This window comes from Sipha flava, unplaced genomic scaffold, assembly GCF_003268045.1.
Source record: "Sipha flava isolate LNK unplaced genomic scaffold, YSA_version1 530_pilon_pilon, whole genome shotgun sequence".
Classification (NCBI taxonomy): domain Eukaryota; kingdom Metazoa; phylum Arthropoda; class Insecta; order Hemiptera; family Aphididae; genus Sipha; species Sipha flava.
Window position 1 is genome coordinate 210,193 of NW_020273512.1, and position 22,540 is coordinate 232,732.

Consider the following 22,540-nt stretch of genomic DNA (forward strand, 5'->3'; position numbering starts at 1 on the left):
CTATAATGGCACTATACTCGTACGTGTTTTTAATTTATAGAAATATAAGTACGATTTCCTTGCATTTATGATCTTATAATATAATTTTAATATGTAAACTGCACTGCACTTTTTAATTTCATTATTTACAAAATTTAATTTCCTAACATGCATAAATAATGTAAGTGTTCACAATAAATATATTATTGACTATATCATTTTGAAATACATTTAAACTATTATGTGCCAATGTGAGTGTGTTTCATTATTCAATTGAATAAAAAGTTTTGTGTATTAATAAGAATGAACGTAAAAAAAAAATAAACACGTTCGAAATTCTAATTAGTTTGTATTATAATTGTATATAAACTCCGTACGTATATAATTATAATATTCTAAAATCTAGGCTATAGAGTAGTGGGCTTCATAAATGAGTAAATAGTACGGCATTCCAATACTTATCAATTATCTAGTTATATCATTGAAATATAATACGGGTAAACATATAATTATAATCCTCAAAATGATGTAAAGTGTATTAATTGTGGCCTTGAGATAATAGTTAGGGGTAAGAAATATGTTGATCAAACTGAGTATAACAAAATAAACATGTTTATTTTATAAAATGTCATTATAGAATAATTGGATAAAATATATTTGTTAGTTAAATTTATTATATTTAAAATTACCTTAAAATGTGTCCAATTCCTGTAAACAGAACTAACTAACAGAACACTGTTAACTATTTGTGTAATTGTTGGCGCTCAAAAATTAAAAAAATAGTCATAAACAATTCAAAATAAGTTGCAAAATTTAAATACTATTTTTCTAAAGTCGTTTATTTTTTAATTGTGCTCTAGATGAATGGTTTACTACGTTATACTAAATTAAAGCACAATAATATAAACTACTATTATTATTAGATACATATGTATATATTATTATTATTATTATTACCATATTGCTTATACAATTAATTGTCTATCAAATTAGATTTAAGTGTAAGAATTTTAATTTTATTTTTGATCATAATATAGTAAAGTAAGTTCAAAGTAAACAAAGTCATTTTTAATAATGGTTTCTAATTTCTATTTTAGTATAATGCAATTTATACATAATTATAAGATAAAATAAATAATATAGTTATTCTGTATAGGTACTTTTCCTTTTTTGATTTTATTTTACCTATTAATGAGGTTAAATAACATAATTAAGTATATTTTTTACGTAAGTTTATAAACAAATTGAATGAACAAATTTATATGCACGAGATAACATGGTTTAAGAATCTTATTGACTATAACAAATTATATTTATTTTAATACTTTGGCTGATTGAATTATTAATGTAAATAATTTCTGTCCGTTTTGAATATCCTAATAAATAGATATTTAAAATAATTCAATTCATTAATTTCGGGAAATAAATTATTATTTGATGATTAATATTTTCTTTTACAACTTATATCGTGCATGTTCCATATGAATTTAATGTAAATTTTAAAGATTACTCTATATATAAATGTTTGAAGTTCATTTAAGTGTAATGAAATAAAAGCTATAATAAATGAAGTATAAATAAACATATTTTATCTTTTATTTTTATTTTGATATTTGTTAAAAATAACTAAATATTGATTCTAAGATAAGATTGCTATCCGAATAAAATATATAAATATATAATATAAATACATTTTCCATATGAAGCAGTCAGATTTGCCCACTATTATTATTACCGCAATCGTTTGTAAGAATGATTATTTAATTTAATGTTGACTAATAAATGATAGGTTTATATTGAAATTAATTAATTTTGAATCACTATTTATTGTAATATAAAACATAAGGTTGAAAATATTAGTGTTTCGCCAATGTTTTATACAATTATCATGTATAACAATAAGTACTTAATAACTGTAACAATAAAGATAAGTTAAAAAAGTATGATATTCTTTAAAGAAATTAAACGTAGGTATACTTTATACCGCAGCGTATGTTCTCTCATTGTTTAGAAAGTGCTTCCACGAGGGAGACATCTTAAAAAAAAACATGTACTTTATATACATTGACGTACCCTCAAAATTTACGTCAAAGTATGTGTACAGCTGTGCTCTTTACAAAAAAAGACGATTTTTTAATCCAGATTTCTCTTGGGAAAGGAGTATATCTTTGTGTACCAGCGGTATGTCTACGTACTGCTACTGTTATGAGGACTTAAAAAATGAATTAACAATTGACTTGGCAAAAAAGAAAAATGAATTATTATACTAAAGTTGTTTCTTTCCCATTTAAAATTGTGTACAATTTAATAACAGGTCACGTCTAATATTAAAATCAAACAAATTTGTTGTTAAAAGCACTAAGTTTTAAATTACATTTATTATTTTAAATGCTTACTCTCATTTGTTTTCAATTAAAAGAAAAAAATCTAATATGAGGCAATCCTTAATGCCAGTTCGGACACCTGAATTGAATTAAATTGTATTAATTTTAAAATAAGAAATATTACCATCAACATGGATATATATTCTATTATATACCAGATAGCTCTGTTTAACTTTATTTTGTTGTAAAAATATGTTAGTACTAGGGAATGGATTTATATGTAATGAAAATACAGAAATATGTACATATATATGTAAGTATAATTTATAAAATATATGCTAAAAATATCCAAATGTGAAAGAAAAAAATTGAATTAAAAAAAAAAAAATTATAATTATTAAATTATCAAAACGATTTGTTGCATTGAATTATTACAATATCTTTTAAATTATCAAATATTAAATGAGGCCTATTAAATCTGAAAATATTTTTTAAACGGCTAAATGATTGTTCCACATCTACCTACATCGGTTGATTGAAGCATATTTGATTCGCATAATATCAGAAGACGATAATTCCAAATTTTTAGAAGGGTGTCTGCCACTCATTATGTCATTGATTGATTTAAAATCAATATAGCCTAGAATTTTTTTCTGTAGCAGCATAAATTTTCTTTTTTACAATATTTCCTATTGGTCCGCTTACGAGTTTAAATTTTTCAATCGTTGATTCGACAATTTGCATACTATCGTTTAAGGACATATTTTTGTTTCTAATTTTGTAAATGTATGTGCAATAAAACTAAAACTCACTGAGATGAAAATTAAATTAGTTTTTAATGTTTTATTTTTCATAATATTTTGAGTTTTTTAATAGCGATACTGGATCTAAATTTGAAATAATTTCTTGTATTTTCGTAAGAAGAAGATGTATGAATGATGAAATGATAAAATATGTTTAAAAGTATTTACAAATTATTGTAAATATGTAAAAATATGTAATTATACCAAAATATGTAAAAATATGTAAAATTAAAGTAGCATTATATTAATAGGAATGATTTAAATCATGAACATTTACTATCGAATCTTAAATATTTCGTTTTAATAAAAATATGCATTTACATATAAATCCGTTCCCTAGTTATGACCAAGAACCGTTATAACTGAATGGTTTAATAAAATAATTATATTTTACGATAGATGATCGTTATAAAATTGAACGTTTATAATTATTTTCAAGTTATTAAAGCATATAAATTTTTGACCTCGTGGCTTATTGCATTATTTATTTTTAATATACAGCTAATTTTAGTTTCCATGCATTATGTTATTATTATGTTATTATTTTATGTTCTATTCGATATTTTGAGGCATCTACTGATAAAGTGTTACTGGCCAATAGTTAACATAAATTATGTTAATACCTTTGTACATCATAATAAACATTAACTCAATAATTTCCTGGTTTTATTATTTGCTTAGTGATAATTGTCGTTATTATCATGCTAATTCGTATTGATTCTACTTTATATTACATAATTTATTTAGAGTTAATGATTTTTATTATCAGTATTTTGCATCTACAAATATTATATCTATATTTTATGCTTTAAAAAAACCGATAAAAATAGTATGATTTTTAGAAATAATTACTTTATGTCCGTGTATTATAACAACATGTAGAGTAAAATATTAAGTACCTATTTGTATACATTAATAATTTACAATAATGAAAACAAAAATATCAACTAGAATTTTCAACGTAATATTATATTATGATAGGTGTATGAAGTATCATAAATTATAATTATCATATCTTTAAAAATATTATGAATGTAAGTTATAATTCAATAATTATTAGTCTATTTATTTTAATAAAAAAAAGAGAATATTTGAATATTTTAGTTATTTTTATTTATGAATCGTTATTTAACCATGTAATGATAAATAAAAAATAAAAACTTAATTTGTTTCAAAATAAAAATAATTTCAAATTAAAAACATGATGGATGAAACATAAATTCGTTTACTGTTTAAATTTTGGACTTTTCTGTATTAAGCAGTAACTATGATGAAAAAATTTGAATTACCAATGCCATAAAACCCCATAGTCACATATAATAATATTTTATGTTCCCCCGCGTACGTTATTTATTATTTATTTCCATTGTATGATACTTTATTATTATTTTATACTTATAGGCTTAGTGCATTACTGTTTACGTTGTGTCTTTGTAATATTGTTACATTGTAACAGCTATTGAATAATTAAAATTATAACTTTGACACACTTTAACTCTCCTTATTTGACATTAACAATACATAATGATGAATTTATACATTAACTATTTGTTGATATCACTATTTTTTATTTGCCTATAATTTTATTAAAATTGGGAGGGGGGGAATTTTGTATTCAGCAAAATTTTTTTTTCGTACATAATCATATGTAATCATATATCTTTAAAGCAAAAGTATGAAAAAATTTGTTTGTACTATATTTATTCTGATTTATTATTAAAATATGATATTTTTTATTAAATACACTTTAAATAAAGACAATTTTAATTAAAAAAAGTAATTATAGTTTTTTTTCTGTTAATATTTTGTTTCGTAGCCATACTTACAATCAATCAATCGCAAACAAATAATATTAATATACTATATTTTGTATAATATCGTCAGAGAAATGTCTACAGTTTTTCTATAAAAAAAAATTTAAAAAAATACATTACTGAAAAAATCAGTGTAATAGAAATTTAATAAAATTTGTAAATTTTATCATTACAATATTTTTATGTAACCAGTATTTACTGGAGTATTTTGATTATTTTAAAATGTAATTATGCAAATTAAAGTTTGGTTTTTTCGTATTTTACAAGTGGAATTAAAATTTTAAGAATAAATAACTCGTTATTAAAACTTTTATCATAAACACATAAATAATTACATGATTTAATTTAAAATTAGTAGTATGTGCAATTTGTTTATAACTTGAAATACTAAACAAAAGTTACATTTTTGTTGTTTTAAAAAAAATAAAAAAAAAAACCCATTATATTTGCTTTACTTAATTCTACTTTAAAGGATTAAAAACAATATTCAACTTATGCTATTCATAAATAAGTTTTTTTTAATATTTTATGGTACAATAAAAATATAAAATCATTTTTTAAAACAATAATTAAAGATATTTATGTAGCATCTTCTATGTAGTTTTTATGATTTTAATTAAGGACGCAATTTATAATAGTAATTTAAGTTAATTTTTTAGTTACTATAATTTAGTAAATCTATAATTTTAATACATTTTCCTGAAAACAATCAAAATTAAATTACCGTAAAATTAATATCAATTTGCGTTCTTTTGGATTTTTTTGGTACTTGTTAAAATATTTTATTTAATAAATTGATTAGTATACATAAATATACATAAAGATATTATGTATATTTTCAACTAATAATTAATTTAAAAAATATGTTTGTGTATTTGACAATTTACTATACTATAATATACCAACTTTAGATTTAACCATTTTAAGTGCCATTATGAATTACGATGTCTGTATATTAATTTAAAAGTTTACAATGGTTAAACATTATTGTTATCATATCATTAATTGTTATTTATCTCACTCTATTTAGATATGGACGGATGGACTTTTGAAGCTCGCTTTAAACTTGGTGCAGCTGAACTGGTCACCGATAGCGTTCTTGCACAAAACTCACACTAAATTGAATTTGCTAGTCGACAAAAATGGCAAAATTCCAGTGAAAAAGTGATTACTATATTTTTATTATTCAAAGATACATAAATATGTAAATAAAGTATACTTATAAAATAGCCCATCACTAATCGAGTATTCGGTTCTTAAATACGTGTAGTATAACATTTGAATTACTTATTAGATATTTGATATCTGGATTTATATGATTTAGCAATGGAAAAAGTAAAAATGTACAAGGTGAATAACTCAACGAAAATATTATAATACCTATATTAATTGTATTGCAAAATATATTATTTTTAATAATCATTTTTTATAAGTTTTTTTTTTTTTATATATTTCAAGAAATCATTCCATTTACTTTTATTTGAAAATAGTTTTTCCATTTTCTTATTACTTTAACATTTATTTATGCAGTCGTTCAATTTAATTTTATCGTTAAAAACGTATTCATTTTTCAGTAAAGTTCCAAAAATATTACAAAATAATTGTACACCCTTTATGTAGAAATTACTACAAAGTAAACAGTTTATCTCATTAAACGTAATATTGGACCGTATAACTTCGAGCACAAGTTCCCATTTTCCCAAAACAAATAATATAAACGCCCTTGTGCACCTTTATATAGTTTACTACCAAACAATTGTCCAATAAATTATTAATGACTTTTGACTAAACACAAATGAAAACGCGCCTTAACGATTAATTACAGACGACGAATTCAATAATTATTATCATGTTTGTAATTTTTTGTAATGATTAACTTATCAAATTAGCGTTTGATCAATACTATAATCTAGTTACTTTTTAATTAATTTAAAATATAATATTGTTAAAGCCTTGCTCCGATGAGTGAGAGAATTCTACACAGAGTTTGAGTTTCAATTTCTTCTTTTTTAAATGTTTATTTTATGGAAAAACTTCTTTTTTTTTTGTTACTCTAAAAAGACTTACATTTTTCATTTCAATTTGGTTTTTTGATCGCTGATCATAAAATAAGTGATTATAAGTGTTCAAATTTCTCAGTATTAAAAAAAAAAAAAAACAACTACAACTAAAAGATTTGCGACGAATACGACCGTTTTTAACAACATTAAGATTGTTTCGAAACAAACCTAAATGTTTGCATTATCGTTTTCCAAATGTGATAATTTATCATTGTTTTTAATACAAAATAAAGTTTTTTGCAGAATTGATCGGAATCCAATATCTAGTGTGTATCACTGTATCTTGTCCGTATATACTTTTGAGTTTTTTGTTTGCAAAAGCAATTCGTGATAACTCGAAGACAACGAAAAATATTTCAAGTAAAATAAATTAACAAATTATAAATATATTTCAATGGATACATAACGATAACTTAAGTTTTCGAGTTGATAAAGTTTTGAGTTAAATACAATTTTAAGTATTTACAACTTACTATTATAATAATGATAATATAAGAAAAAATTTCCCCTCTGTCGTCTCCGATATTATTGTACACTTTTATTTCGCATATCTATCCGTTTCGTTAAATTATTTATTCTTTGTACATTTTTCATTTCTTTGTCGAATGAACATAATTATCCATGCTTTAATTGACTGGATAATTGAATACGTATTACAATCTTAACATAAATAAATGCTTATTATTATATTTAAGTACCGTAATAAAGTTTGAATTGTTTTAGTCGATTAGTTGATATTAAAATATAAAAATATAAGTTTTTATAATGTATTCATAGAAAGTTCAAATAACAACTACGGTTAACTTTATATCTATATTCATATTTATGTGCATATTTCTTATAAATGAATTTTTACTTATTTATGAATGTTAATTTTAGTATTCTCAAAACGTTCACGCAAAACAAAGAAGACAGGAAGAAAGTGGAAAAAGCCATGGAATCATCTGGATTACCTTCAAACAAAGTGCGAAAATATAATAAAAAATCAAATTATTATGATAATTATTAGAACTAATGTTAATTGATATGTCCAGAATGATTTCGTTAGTCCGACAAAGTTTACGTTTGAAGATTTTTTCACATTCTACAAAAATGTCACTGTTCGGCCTGAAGTCGCACAATTATTTGATGAGGTGTAAGTAAATCACCATATTATATAAATAGCATTAAAATAAAAATCCTATTATATAGTAGACAATTGCATAATCATAGTTTAAAGACGTTTAATAATGAAAGGACATAAATGCATGTTGTTTTTAATATTATATTATTTTTAAACTCTACAGTATTTGACAGTTGTAGATAATATGATAAACTTATATTTTATGGTGCAAACTTTATTTGATACGTGCCTATTTATGAAACAGGTGGGTTGTTTAAAATTACTTTTTATCATATGATCTATAAAAAAAAAAAAATCAAGTACACCTACGTTTCAACTGGAATATAAAATTGAATGTTGTTGGATATAATGTTTATCTTTTAGTGCCTCTAAGCTATTTTTTTTTTTAGATAGTTTATACATATTTCCCTGTTTTGCAGTATTATTTACTTGTATTATATAAACAGAAAAATTATAGCAAGTAAATAAATGACTTAAGTTTAATAATTATTGGATTACAATTTATTTATTAAAACATATAATTGTATTTATAAAAAATCTAATGAATTACTAATAAAATATATTTTGTTGATAATATTATTTCATTCATTTGCATTAGCTAAAACTAATAGGTATAAAATTCCATGGAAAAATTTTAAATTTTCAAAATAAACAAAACACAATTTCTTATATATACGTAACTTTTAAACGTTAATTTATGAAACATTCAGTCCGTAATTTAACTTTAAATTAGATAACATGAATGATGAGGTAGTGATTTATATTGTTACATAATATAAACAAGCCACTCAATTGTAGCACTTTATCTTAAAATAATCCTTTTTTTGTTTTGGCTGTGAATTGGATGAGAGTAGTTAGAAGAATAGTTTATTGAGATTAATAAGTCTCTGAAATTCTCTTTAATTTTTCTTGGAGGTTGCCATATATGGAGACGGAATCTAGTTCAGAAATTATGAAAAAATTTCAATATATTAGTTAAAACTAACGATTTTCCATTACACAAGATTATATTACATTAGTTCTAAATTTCATCACGTATTGCAACTATAGTATTTAACATTTTGAAGTTCCACGGTTCTTGGTAAAATTGTTAATGTTTTAATATATTTATAGAAAAATGGAAATGAAAAAACTTCAAATAATTTTTTTTCGTAATTGTTCATATGTATTATTTTCGTATGCTGCAGTTTTTATTATAGATAATTATATAATATAATAGTATAGAATAATTAATAATAATAAATAATAATAATTAATAATTATATATGAATATTAATAACAAAATATAGCGCGTTATTGTGACAAACATTTGTATCAAATATTGTTAAATATATTTTGAAGATTGTTGATTAAATTCAACCTTATTTAAAAAAAACAGGTATATTTATTTTTTAATACTTTATTGCAGTTCTGTAACAATATTATATAACGATGATTAAAACGCAACTATTTTATTTATCTAGATAAATATCATAACAAAAATTAATATTGTAAAGGAGTTAAAACTATTTTTATGTAAATTAAAATAATTACAATACATAATGTTATAACCAACAATATCGATAATAAAAAATATCGAATATCGGTGTATATATTTCTAATGCCAACAACCTAAAGTTATTAAATTTATTATTGTATTAAGCAAACATGTAATTATAGTATAATATGTTTTTAATACTATAAAGATACAATAATTTAAATATGCCTTCGATATTATTCAAATTAACTACTACGCAAACCTATTGTTTTATTGTGCAATTAAGTCAATGAGTGAACACAATCATTGGAGTTTTGAATGAATAGAAAAAATTATACATAGGTACTCGTCTTATAGTCTTCCTTATTTGTTATCTAATGGTTACTGGTATACAAATCTGTCGAAAAATTAATCATGGTGTTTAAAAACACAATTTTCTTTTGAATTTTTAAAGATCTATTTAAATGCTACAATATTTAATTAATTCCAAATTCGCGTGGCTTCAATAATTCTAGCATTATCTCCGCAATAAATTTTTCTAATTTGAATATTTCATAAAGTGATTAGTGGTCACGTACAATTTAAAAAAAAAGGCCGTATAGTATTACTCGTGTTTATAAAATTATATATAAATTAAATATTTATTGATTAAATATCAATTTTCCTACCGTTGGAAAATGCGTTTCATTTTAAATTACTTTTATGTGTTCTCAATGACATTTTTATTATTTTAACAAACACGTAACTTTTTATTCGCTCATCTATTTTTTTAAACTTTTATTTAAATATAAATTGATAAATAAAATAATACAAATATAATATGATATACTCTTTTAATTAACGGTAGAATTTGTGTAGTTTATAAATTTAAAATTTCCTTAATGTAATAAAGTGAAAATGTATGAAAACTTTAATAATATATTTTTAAATTTTATTCATTTGATTTCAAATTCAAATTGATTACAAAATGTCTGTCTGCTAATTTTAGTATTTTCTATAAGATATTTAAACTTATCTTAACGAGCCGATGCAGTTAATTTAACAATACATTCGTATAATATATAAATAAATAAATTCTTAGCCTGGAGTATTATTACATTTATAAAGTAAAGATGAATTTTTATTTCGAAACATATCTAAAAAAAATACTTTACAAATATTCTAATAATACGGTTGAAATGTTAGTAATTGAAATATGGTTATATTTTATTCTATAATAATTAAAAGTAATTTAAACACGATTTTGTCATTTTCTTCTTTTTTTTTTTTTGTAAACCACTTTTAGATGTAATGATCGAGGCGCTTCGGGTAAGAAAAAACTGATGACAGTCGGTCAATTCGTCGATTTCTTGAACCGCACTCAGAGGGATCCTCGTTTGAACGAAATACTACATCCGTATGCCAATTCAGACAGAGCGAAAGATTTGATACGGGAATTTGAGCCTAACAAACAAAACGCGCAACGTGGTTTGTTGAGTTTCGACGGTTTTCTAAAGTACCTGATGAGCGCGGACAATCCAATAGTGTGTTCTTCCACGTTAGAATTGAACAACGACATGGATCAGCCACTATCGCATTACTTCATCAATTCGTCGCACAACACTTACCTGACTGGTAAAAATCATACACATGCAATAAAATCGCATTTATTGCAGTTGCCTGAAAAATGTTTATGTTCAACCAGGTCACCAGTTGACCGGTAAGTCGTCCGTGGAGATATACAGACAATGTCTGCTATCCGGGTGTCGTTGTGTCGAATTGGATCTGTGGAACGGGAAGACGAACGAACCGGTGATCCTGCACGGATACACTTTCGTGCCTGAAGTATCTGCTCGTGAAGTAATCGAAGCGATTGCCGAGTCAGCATTCAAATCGTCCGACTATCCGGTCATATTGTCGTTTGAGAACCATTGCAACACGAAACAACAAGCAAAAATCGCCCAATACTGTCACGATTATTTCGGCGACAAGTTGCTGTACGAGCCGTTGAACACCCATAAAGTAATTATCATACAACATAATAAAAATATAACATACGAGCGCGATGATATGATTTTCATTTCATTGAATTGTATCCGAGATATTTATGATGTACCTACGTTATTTTTAAACAGCTCGAACCCGGTGTGCCGTTACCACCCCCTTCTATGCTGAAAAATAAAATAATCATTAAGAATAAGAAAAAACATCACCACCACCACAAGAAGCCCACGGCCAGCGTAGTATTGGAGCCTGCTACAGCTGCCACTTTAGTATTGGGCAACGGAGACTTACCAAGAGAACCGATCCGACAACCGAGTAAAGACAGTAATCAAGACGACGACGAAGGTATTCAAAATATTTCCAATACAATAATATAATACATTATTCTTAGAAAATAACTGTTTGTCTTAGCCGATTTGAGAAACAAATATATTACATTTTTTTCCCCAACATAATTGAATGTAATAAATTATAGGTGTTAAGAATAGTTGTCAAAGTTAAAATGAATAAAAGTGTATAGTTACAGAATCCAGCTTTTATTTAATGGCATTGACACATATGTACTTAAAAATTAATAATTTTTTTGTTGTGACTAGGTATACCGATAATTGTTTTACATTTCATTTATTTATACTCGAAAATAACTGAAAGATTATATATTTACGAGAATTTGAATGAATCATTATATTTTATAATATTTATAAATATAATGTTTCAGATGATGACGATAGTAGTAGTGATACCGACGGCGAAGAAGAGGATGTAGACCGAACAGCTGATTTGAAACACGTCTTGCAAGGTAAACCTTTAGTCGATAAGGTATCCAACACCAAAGAAACTGAAGCCGGTACAGAAATATCGGTGCTGGTCAACTATTGCCAATCTGTACAGTTCACTTCTTTCGAAAATGCAGAAAGTGAGTATTTTATACTTAAAATACTTGTAGGTTTTCGAGTGGTCTATACAAATAGTATCAGCGATTCAAATATTAATTTAGAAAAATACGTTTTAATTATTTGTCCTGTAATTTGGTGTATTGTTAGTATTAATGGTTTTTGATATTGTGTTTTTATGATTTTTTTTTTTTTTTTATTAAGAAAAAAACCGTCACTACGAAATGTCGTCATTTGACGAAAAACAAGCAATGACATTATTGAAAGAACGACCAATGGAGTTTGTGAAGTATAACAAAAACCAGTTGAGCCGAGTGTATCCAGCCGGCACTCGTTTCGACTCGTCCAACTTTATGCCACAAGTGTTTTGGAACGCAGGATGTCAGCTGGTCGCGTTGAACTATCAGACCATGGACGTGGCCATGCAACTGAACTTAGGGATATTCGAGTACAATATGCGCAGTGGTTACCTGTTGAAACCGGAGTTCATGAGACGTGCTGACCGTACGTTCGACCCATTTGCCGAATCCACCGTGGACGGTATCATTGCCGGCACATTGACTGTCGAAGTCTTATCCGGTCAAATGCTTACCGACAAACGAGTCGGTACGTATGTGGATATCGAAATGTATGGTCTTCCAGCTGACACGGTCAGGAAAAAATTTCGTACTCGCATCGTGCCGTACAATGGTATCAATCCTGTCTACGGGGATGAACCGTTTGTGTTTAAAAAGGTATGTTGTAATTTCTTAACTGCGCACCATGTAGCCGATAGCCGATAGTAACACAAGTCATAATTTAAATTATCCTGTTCCAGGTGGTCCTTCCTCAGCTAGCATCATTGCGTCTGGCCGCCTTCGAGGACTCCGGTAAGTTTATCGGTCATCGGATCATTCCCGTGGTAGGGCTTTGTCCTGGCTACAGGCACGTGGTTTTACGAAACGAAATGGGCCAGCCTCTGCCTTGTGGCACTTTGTTTCTAAAGATCACCGTCAAAGACTATGTACCCGACGGTCTGTCGAATTTCGCCGAAGCTTTGGCTAATCCCATTAAATTCCAGTCGGACCTCGACAAACGCACCAAACAGCTAGCCGTCTTTGCAGACGAGATGGACCAATCCGTAAACCCGGACGATGTAAGTTTAACATACTATCATCATTCCTCTACCTTTTATCAGTATATTATATTGTATATTTATTTTGTATTGATTTTATTTAAAATAGCATTCAATTGTACCTTAATTATTGTAATATTTTACTCGTAATTTTCGAGCTATAATGCATAAAGCTTTTGAAAATGAAAGAGAAAAAAATTATCACTGCTCTAGTCTCGTTTTATCGTCCTACGATCCGCATACTCAATGTTTATATATTTAACCCTCCACGTGCTTTTTTAAAGACGACTCTCGCACCGGCGGAACCCGATGTGAAACCAGTAACCCGGCATCAGACAAGCTGCCCAGACTTGCCCACCACTCATCACATGACCGTTACTTTACCTCCCCATCGGGTATCTGTCACCGTGAACCCTGTATCGACGGTCGAGCATTTAGTCAACGACGATTTCAATATAGGTCCTAGAGGCCCACAAAAGAAACCAATTGTATCGACTCCTTCTCGTGAGTAGTTGTATTTACTTAACATTATTATTAAAATGTTGTACTGATGCATAAATTATTACTCTTTAGTTATTTATTATTTTGTTTTTATATTTTGCGTATAGTAAGCGAAGGTATAGTAGCCGAACCTTTGACAAAGCTTATGGAAAACAAAATTGTAAAGGAGAAGAAATTGGAACTTGAGAAGAAAATCGAAAGGATCAGGAGGAAACAAGAAAAAGAAAGGCATCAGGTTCAACACTTGAGATCGTCGCACGATTCCGAACGAATGCGAAAGTCGAAATTTCCGATAAATTCCCGATTCGTCAAGCGTTTATCAATTAAAAACATGTAATATAATGCTCCATGATTCAGAGTATAATTTTCAATAGCGTCTGCTATGGAGATGCCATAATATTTTACTGTGCATCGTAATGAATACTAAACTAGTTTTTATTTCATAGCCAGGAAAGTATACTGCAGACTCATCAAGATGCGTCTGAATCATCTGAATGCGACACAGACAATTCCACCAGCTCCATTCCGAGGATGTCCCGGAGTCAATCAGAACGACTATTGGCTATTGACAAAAAATATGTGATAGAGGAACGAGAAACGTCCAAGAAATATCACGATATTGTTTTTTCGTCGCTGGAAAAAGTGATGCGATCTTCGCAAACCAATCAGATGAAAATGCTGCAGGTACTGTTAGACAAAGAAACCGCTGAGGTAATGAAAAAGCTACAGGACCGTAGAAGACATGACATGAAATCGTTAGCAAAGATCCACAAAGACAAAGATGAGATCGGAAGGTAAACGTCTTATTGATTTTATCATCTGATAGTATTCAAAGAGAGGAAGGGTTTAGGTTTTTAGATTTCTGGTCTGCTACGAAATTTCTTAGAAATTGCAGTTAAAAAAACAACTGTGTTCAATTTCAATACGTTTTCATCGTTTCCATACATTTTTCAATTATATATAAATAACTTCTCCGCTTATAGTTTTATTGTATACTTCCATGAATTCTTGTGTGTTGTATATAAACTCGGTAATTTATAGTTGGTCGTGTTAAACGTCCGTCACTGGAGAACCGTTGTCATGTGTGATCAATTACATCCGTTTTTTACCCTCTCGATCGTCCCAGCCCCAACTTGACAACCCTGTATGACACGTGATTAATGGTTTTCAACAGAATCAAACGAGAAGTGTCCAGTTCAATGGTTGAAAAGGGTGTTAACGAACGTGTGCGCTTGTATCAGATCTACGAGAAGAAGACTGAGGAGCTAGAAAAACAGCATGAAGAAATTAGACAACATTTTTATGATCTCGAGAGTAAAGTAAGTGTTATAATGAGAACTTCTAGTCGTTACTGAACGTTTTCTATTGGTAACCTACATGAACTAAAGATATTTACATAGGATTGCGTCTTACGAAGAGTTTATGGATGGGTTGTTTCATCATTATTTGTCAATTGATTGTGTACAATATTTACTGATTTTTTTAAATTCTATTTTTATAGAAGAAAGCTGAGTTAATCAAAGAATACGAGGCCAAACTACAAAATATAGAATTCGGACTTGGTTCGAGTACAAAGACCGAATTGAAACAATGACATGAGTAAAGTTAAAAAAAAAACTATGTAGTAAAACTAGATACCTAGTAATTTTTAAAGATAAATAATTAAAATATATTCTAATCAAAGGCAATAAATTTTAAACAATGTGATGCATTTGAAAAGTAAGTTTAGAGACACTTGTGCTGATTTCAATGTCGATCCCTAAAGACTGATCGATTTAACTCGTTATTATTTTTATTTCAATTAATTTTGCCATTTATTTTAATTATAATTATTTGTTTTCTCATTATGTACAAATTTTATGAACTACATTTACAGCGACAGGTGGTAGTGTATTTTTGTTATATTGTAACATATTGATTTATTATAGTTATATTATTATTATTATTATTATTATTTGTTATTTAAGGTGATCAGCCTTTTTTTATTGTGATAACCATATTTATTTTATTATTAAATATTTTGTGATAATTTTTCTATGCATAACTCCTCTCATCATACACTGTACCTTTACCTATATACTCATTGACAATCATTATTCTTCAGCTAAATTTTTGTTTTCATTCAATATAATTTAATATCATTCACTGTAATATCTTTAACTTATATATAATCATAAATGTTACTTTATACATTATTTACAGTAATTTACAATAATTACAAGAATCATTCTTCTTTTCACTGCATATTAATAGTTATGTATTATCATAACTATATACTCATGTCAAATTTCTCATCATTATAATATTCATACTCACTCAGCTACTATTGTATCTCTAAATAAAATATATGCATAAAACTATATTTATTGAACTACTGTTATTATAATAGGTGCCAATGGATTACAGCATACATAATTTTGCATCAGTACCGTCTGATATTTATTGTATTGTATAACATTTCATTTTTTTAATTGAAAATATTTTTAATTGTGTATTTAATTTATCATTTGTCCCCATCATTATTTATTATATTTTGTTATTAAATATAAATATGTGCATTAGAAAAGGTAATTGGGCATTCAATGTCTTTGCACATTAAAAATTTTATCCAGATTAATAAAGACAATTCATATTCGCCATTTATGATTTATACAAGTTATTTTGTTCCTAAACCCAGAGTCATGCACATCACACCTAGTATGTGCACACTTACCTCCTAATAGCGTAACTGGGGGCCCGCCGACCTCGCCTTGCGGGGGGCCCACGGTAAATTGGAGCCTTTGGTTAAAATAAATTTAATCCCCGTGAAAAAAAATTAATAATTGTTTTTTTTAATTAAATTAGTGTTAATCTATGTTTATAATAATCTATTATTATTATTAAATATGTTCGTAATCGTGTAGTAATCTATAGTACATATAATCTTATCATGTGGAAATACCTATCGATTTTCTATATCCCGTACACATACATCAATAGCCCTCATATAATTCTGAATCATATCCAACCATCTTTTTTTTGATATTGCTCTTCTTCTTTTCTCAAATCATCTCAGTCTTTTCTTCTCATCTTGTTCATTATCGACACTACATTAGTACTACCTCTCACATGTTTGTTCCTTATTCTATCTTCTCTTTTCAATACACTCATCCATCTCAACAGTCTAACTTCTGCAACATTTACAGAAAATAGAACAGAGTATAACTTCCCCAACACTTATACTCTGTTCTATTTTCCTGTCAACCGCCCATCAGTAAACTATACAGCATAGTAGGTCTCACTACACTCCTGTAAAGTTTACCTTTTAACATCATTGGAATTCGCTTATCACATTAAACGCTTACGCTTCTTTCCATTTCATCCAACCACTCTTAATCCGATGTTTTACATCCATGCCAAAGCTCCCGTCTTTTTATACAAATGATTCTAAGCATTTAAAGTTATCGACTTCACCTATCACATCACCGCTTATTGTCGTTGGTCTTCTCATATGCTCAACTTCTTGGTATCTTCTTCCAAATTTATATTTTATATACTCGTTTTATTTCTAAATTACTAACTCTCAATCCCTTTCCCTCGAGGGGTTAACCTAACCTTCACTCATCCAACCAATTATTAACTTCTTCAAGTTGTACTCCTACCAAAACTATATTATCAGCAAACATCATACACCATGGGATACCAATCACGCCATGTATTATTTCGTAACTTCATCCATTACTACAGTGAATAAATAAGGGCTTTGAACCGACCCCTAAGTGACACCAACTCCTATATTATAATCTTGTTATTCTACTCAAACTTTTTACCCTAGTTTTGAGCCTTCATATATATATTTTTACTAATATCATCTAACAAACTCTTGACTCGTATACGAATTTTCTCTTTTACATCTGCTACCTCATGTTCTAAATATTTGTATCTTAGGACGAGAAAAGATGCAATTTTTCTAGCAGACACGACACTGGAAGGATTTCATCCTAACTTAAAACAGTCTTTTAATTCCTGTATTACAGTAAGTTTAAAATTTTCAACAATTTCATCGTCATTTATCTAAGGTTGTAAATGCTTTTCCATAACAATGTTAAGAAGAGGCCGGACCATTGAAATTGAACAATAATTTTCACCACAAATTCCGTTGTAATTACTTGTAAAGGTTTAAATCATTTAACTATAGTTTCTATAGATATCCATTGGTTCTCCGTTACTTCGAACTTTTGTGCCATTGCTGTAGTAATAACTACAGGTATGACGGTCCTCCAATTGATGAGTTGTCAGAGTGTAAGATTTTGGACACCACTGATCATCAATAAAATCTGCAGTAACTGATATACAATTGTAGAGATATTGACGACCAACAGTCAGATGTACAACTTACACTCTTAATATTTCTTAATTGTTCTTCAACTGATGAGTTAAATGCTTTGATTCTTCGTTTTATAGCTCCTTTCTTGCATACTTATTAAATAATTTGGTTCGACGATAACCATAAATTATTGAAAATCGGAACTTGAACAAGGTGATAATGGCAATAATTTTTGCTAACGCCTGGGTGATTTGTTCTGTTCTTTCAGAACTACAAATGTTATTAGGTTCGATGCTATTATTCATAAAAGTTCTACGTCGTTTCATTAGTGGTGGTTCACAAAATTCTGAAGATGATGACGAACCTTGTGTCATACCAACAATCATATTAGACTCTTCAACTTCAAGATCTTAATTATCAATGAGAAAAATTAAATAATTTTAATAATAATTAAAATTAGTAAAAAAAACTTTTAACTATCCCTAAATATAAACCGTTATACATAAATACGTAATTGTATAATAACCATGTATAACCACGACCCTTATTAGAAACAGGAATTTTGGCATGCTTGCAGAGTGGGATTTTCTAATTTTTTTTATTAAATTATATCACTACAATAAACAGATAAAACATGCAACTTATTGCTACTTTTTATTTTGTATTATGCCATCAATTAATATATAATTTGATAATAGGTAATTTGGTAAAAATAAAGTCAATATTTTGATTTTGTAAATAAATTTATATTTATTAGTCTTATATAAGTTACAATATTATATGATATCATACAAGTCCGTTAGTTACAATTATAATGCAATTAAATTTATTAACTTGGATTTAAAATCATTATTTCACAGATAAAAAGCAAAAGTTTATTAAATCAAAATATAACAATAAAAATATAAATAAATATATAAATATACAATACAATATACATATATATTTTTAGATAACACAGCCTCATAAATATATATATAAAAAAAAGTAAGAATTACACAAAGTGCAAATGAATAAGTACTTAAAATATTATAAAATGTATTATTATATATTATGTAAAATCATTTACGATTTTTTTGAGTCTTGTTTGCAGTATTTGCTGAAGATTTTATAGCCGGACCAATAGAGCGATTGAATATGGTACTAGTAATAGACAGTACTGGTGCAAATAATTTCAACCTATATTAAAAAATAAATATAGTAATAACATTTTAATGACAGTATATAATTTATAAAATCAATAGACCTGAAAACTTTAATTTTAGATGGACTAACTTCATTTGCACTAATTATAAAAACAGGGAACAGAATCGAAAACAGACAACCACTGAAAAATAAAAAATAAAAATAGAATCATATTAAATTGTAATTATTATATAAGTACCATACCTAATAATATATGATTCTGGCAAAGATGTAATGACTGCCAATGGTAGACCAAATCCAAGGAAATATGGCCAACAGTTTTCAATAATGGATAATCTCGAGTTTAACTCTATACCCATATTACACCATTTATATTCAAATGAATATAATGAGTATAGTAATGATAAATGTACAGTACTAAGAACAGTACTCAAAATTGTTGACGGCACCATACTTACTAAATAACTCTAAAATATAAATACATAAAAACATAGGTAAAATAAGGAACAATGAAAAAATATTGTCTTACTTGAATTAAAAATAAAAACTGAACGACTAGGCTGAATGAAAAATCTGCTATCACCTTGCTAATTCGTGATAGTTGTTGTGGATCACCTTTTTTTTGTTTATATGCTATGTCTGCGATATCCTAGATAAATTAATTTTATACATTAATTTAATGTAAAATCAATTTAAAAATTATCAATTACTTGGAACCATAAGCTGTTTATTATTTTGCTTAATAAAAATATAGGTAGCACCCATACAGCTCCAAATGTCCATGACAATAATGATCGTGTCCATAACCAAATATTGTCATTGAGGTTTCCGAATGCCACTGACATTGTGTAGTCTAAGGCTGGTAGTATAACATATTCAAATATTACTATACTTAAACAAAAAATACCACCATTTAATGTACAACATTGAACTATTCGTTGTAACATGTTTTGATCTCTAGAAAAAAAAAATAACCAATGCAATAAAATTGAGATATTTTTTTTTTTTAATTAAAAATTTGTAATATTTTCTTTCAGTTGTTGTATTATTTAAAGAACAATTTATAATTTTAAAAGATATTATGAAGAATACAAAATATAATATTTTTATGTCATGGCTCTGTTTTCACTAATCATATTACTAAACAATTTATTTTTATTTTCAACAAACACCAAAATCAGCACACATGCTATTGACACTTTGGTGCTATGCCTTATTATTATAAATTATAATTTAAATTCTTTAAATTATTGAATTATTATTCTTAACCATTATTACTATTTATTAAATCTTAATATTCTTCATGAATTTCATTAGAATAAATGATAACAAGAGCATCAGATTTATTTACTCAAATTATTTGTTTTTAATGTATTCATTATATTATTAATAATTATGTTTGTCTTTTAACTATATTATTTTGTTTTAATATTTTATTAGAATTATTTTTGTAATATTTATTGTTGTTCTTTATATCTTATTTCATTTTAATTATTATTGTTATTATAATAAAGTAATATTATTTTATATTGAGTTACTCATTGTGAATCTTAATAGAAAACATATGACACAATAATAATTTATCAATCAACTAAATACTGAGAAATTTTAAAAATATTTAAATTACAATTTTTACTTAATAAAATATGATATAATATTATAATAATAATGAATTTGAAATTTGCATTTGAATAATGAATAATAAGAATAAAATTAAATTAAAATCATTATTGAAAAAAAAGAACAAATTAAACTACCGACATTAAATGAAAACTTCTAATTAATTCAGAAAATTGAACTTAGTATGTAATGTATACATTTTAGAACTGAATGATATAATAATAAAATTTATATTATATTTATATTTAATATAAATGCAACAACCTAAAAATATTTTCAAAACCACATTAAATACTGTACTACTAAATAAATATGAACAAATGGTATTGTTTAGTATTTATAACTTATATAATCAAAATCTAAAATCTATTGTTATTATAGTTACTGTATTCGATTACAAATGTAAAAATATTAAAAAAAATATTGTAATTAAATGAAATGTATTTACTCTAAACAAACATATCGTACTTGGATGAAGTAACTGGTCTGACAACTTTCTTTAACCGCTTGTCTGACATAAATAAAACAGTTATGCCTTTAACACTGTCCAAGGCACCTTTGCATACAGTTTTGGATAATCCCTATAGAACAAAAGATCATATTGGTATTAAAGAATTACATTTTGAAAAAAATAAACGTGAGCAATTGAACTTACATATAAATCGTCCATTTTTATTATTTCTTTTTTTTTTTTTTGTAAATGTTAAATGTAAAAATGTAATAAATTTTTGATGAATAAATAACAACAGGAAGTATTCAACAACAAGTGGAAAGAAGAAGTCTATAGTCGCTACACTACATGGAACCTAATTAAAACATAGAACGTGTATATTATTATTTACAAAATGAACGTCATCGTCCACAACTCTGTCGGCATCAAATGGCAGATTGGATTCATTTTTCCCCAGTTAAAGTGTTGTCTCGACAACATAGTTTCACAGTTTTTTTTTTCTCGCGCAATGTTTTTGTTTTCAGTTGTTTCGTGACAAGGCTTATAGATAACACCATTTAATACCACGTATCTTGATGTGTTATAAAATTAATTATCGGTTTTAAAAGTTTTATAACGTCTTTGCGGTCATTTCATTGAAGCCGTTGTGGAATCTTTGTTCAATTAAAACGTTAAAAAAATGTCAATGATACTAATAATTGGTACAAAAACATCGTATACCGGTACGCTACAGAATTTATTCTACCGCAAAAGATAAAGAATGGCTCGTTTATACAGTAATTGCGGCGCATAAAAATTTTTATTTGTATTCGAAAAAATAAAAACAAAATTGTTTTTATCCTTTTTACTATTGCTCGGATATTAGAACAAATGATATCATGACACGTTATGTTTCTACTATTTCATCCTTAATCGGATTATCTGTAGAATTTATTGATTTAATTGA

General features: G+C 26.8%; 2 protein-coding genes and 1 pseudogene across 4 annotated transcripts in view; 1 reads left to right on the forward strand and 2 right to left on the reverse strand.

Moving 5' to 3' along the window:
• The window catches only part of LOC112690945 (1-phosphatidylinositol 4,5-bisphosphate phosphodiesterase classes I and II), a 60,086-nt gene extending 43,550 nt beyond the window's left edge, over positions 1 to 16,536 (forward strand). For both annotated transcript variants that reach the window (XM_025565054.1, XM_025565055.1), the window contains exons 6-19: positions 5,951 to 6,084; positions 7,860 to 7,944; positions 8,015 to 8,115; positions 10,866 to 11,194; positions 11,265 to 11,581; positions 11,695 to 11,908; positions 12,282 to 12,479; positions 12,661 to 13,190; positions 13,274 to 13,591; positions 13,855 to 14,074; positions 14,179 to 14,404; positions 14,518 to 14,865; positions 15,246 to 15,390; positions 15,573 to 16,536. In XM_025565054.1, coding sequence (XP_025420839.1) covers positions 5,951 to 6,084; positions 7,860 to 7,944; positions 8,015 to 8,115; positions 10,866 to 11,194; positions 11,265 to 11,581; positions 11,695 to 11,908; positions 12,282 to 12,479; positions 12,661 to 13,190; positions 13,274 to 13,591; positions 13,855 to 14,074; positions 14,179 to 14,404; positions 14,518 to 14,865; positions 15,246 to 15,390; positions 15,573 to 15,665 — 3,258 coding nt within the window. In that variant the 3' untranslated portion in view covers positions 15,666 to 16,536. The remainder of the gene's footprint in view (positions 1 to 5,950; positions 6,085 to 7,859; positions 7,945 to 8,014; positions 8,116 to 10,865; positions 11,195 to 11,264; positions 11,582 to 11,694; positions 11,909 to 12,281; positions 12,480 to 12,660; positions 13,191 to 13,273; positions 13,592 to 13,854; positions 14,075 to 14,178; positions 14,405 to 14,517; positions 14,866 to 15,245; positions 15,391 to 15,572) is intronic.
• A 586-nt stretch (positions 16,537 to 17,122) lies between these two features.
• LOC112690961 lies at positions 17,123 to 18,763 on the reverse strand (annotated as a pseudogene).
• A 619-nt stretch (positions 18,764 to 19,382) lies between these two features.
• LOC112690949 (etoposide-induced protein 2.4 homolog) lies at positions 19,383 to 22,256 on the reverse strand. 2 transcript variants are annotated; one of them, XM_025565056.1, is made up of 7 exons: positions 21,799 to 22,256; positions 21,612 to 21,724; positions 20,234 to 20,480; positions 20,053 to 20,172; positions 19,767 to 19,990; positions 19,624 to 19,704; positions 19,383 to 19,556 (listed from the first exon to the last, which is right to left on the reverse strand). In XM_025565056.1, exons 1-7 carry the CDS (start codon positions 21,811 to 21,813, stop codon positions 19,439 to 19,441), a joined length of 918 nt encoding a protein of 305 aa, XP_025420841.1. In that variant the 5' UTR covers positions 21,814 to 22,256; the 3' UTR covers positions 19,383 to 19,438. The 2 variants fall into 2 exon arrangements, with proteins under 2 accessions (XP_025420841.1, XP_025420842.1); XM_025565057.1 differs by lacking the exon at positions 21,799 to 22,256 and having other exon boundaries at positions 21,592 to 21,673.
• Positions 22,257 to 22,540: the final 284 nt, after the last annotated feature.

Coding starts and splice junctions, on each gene's coding strand:
- LOC112690949 (XM_025565056.1), bottom strand. Junction 19,991..20,052: donor AGTTTTTATTTTTAATTCAA/GTAAGACAATAT, acceptor TTTATATTTTAG/AGTTATTTAGTAAGTATGGT. Junction 19,557..19,623: donor TCTAAAATTAAAGTTTTCAG/GTCTATTGATTT, acceptor TTTTTAATATAG/GTTGAAATTATTTGCACCAG.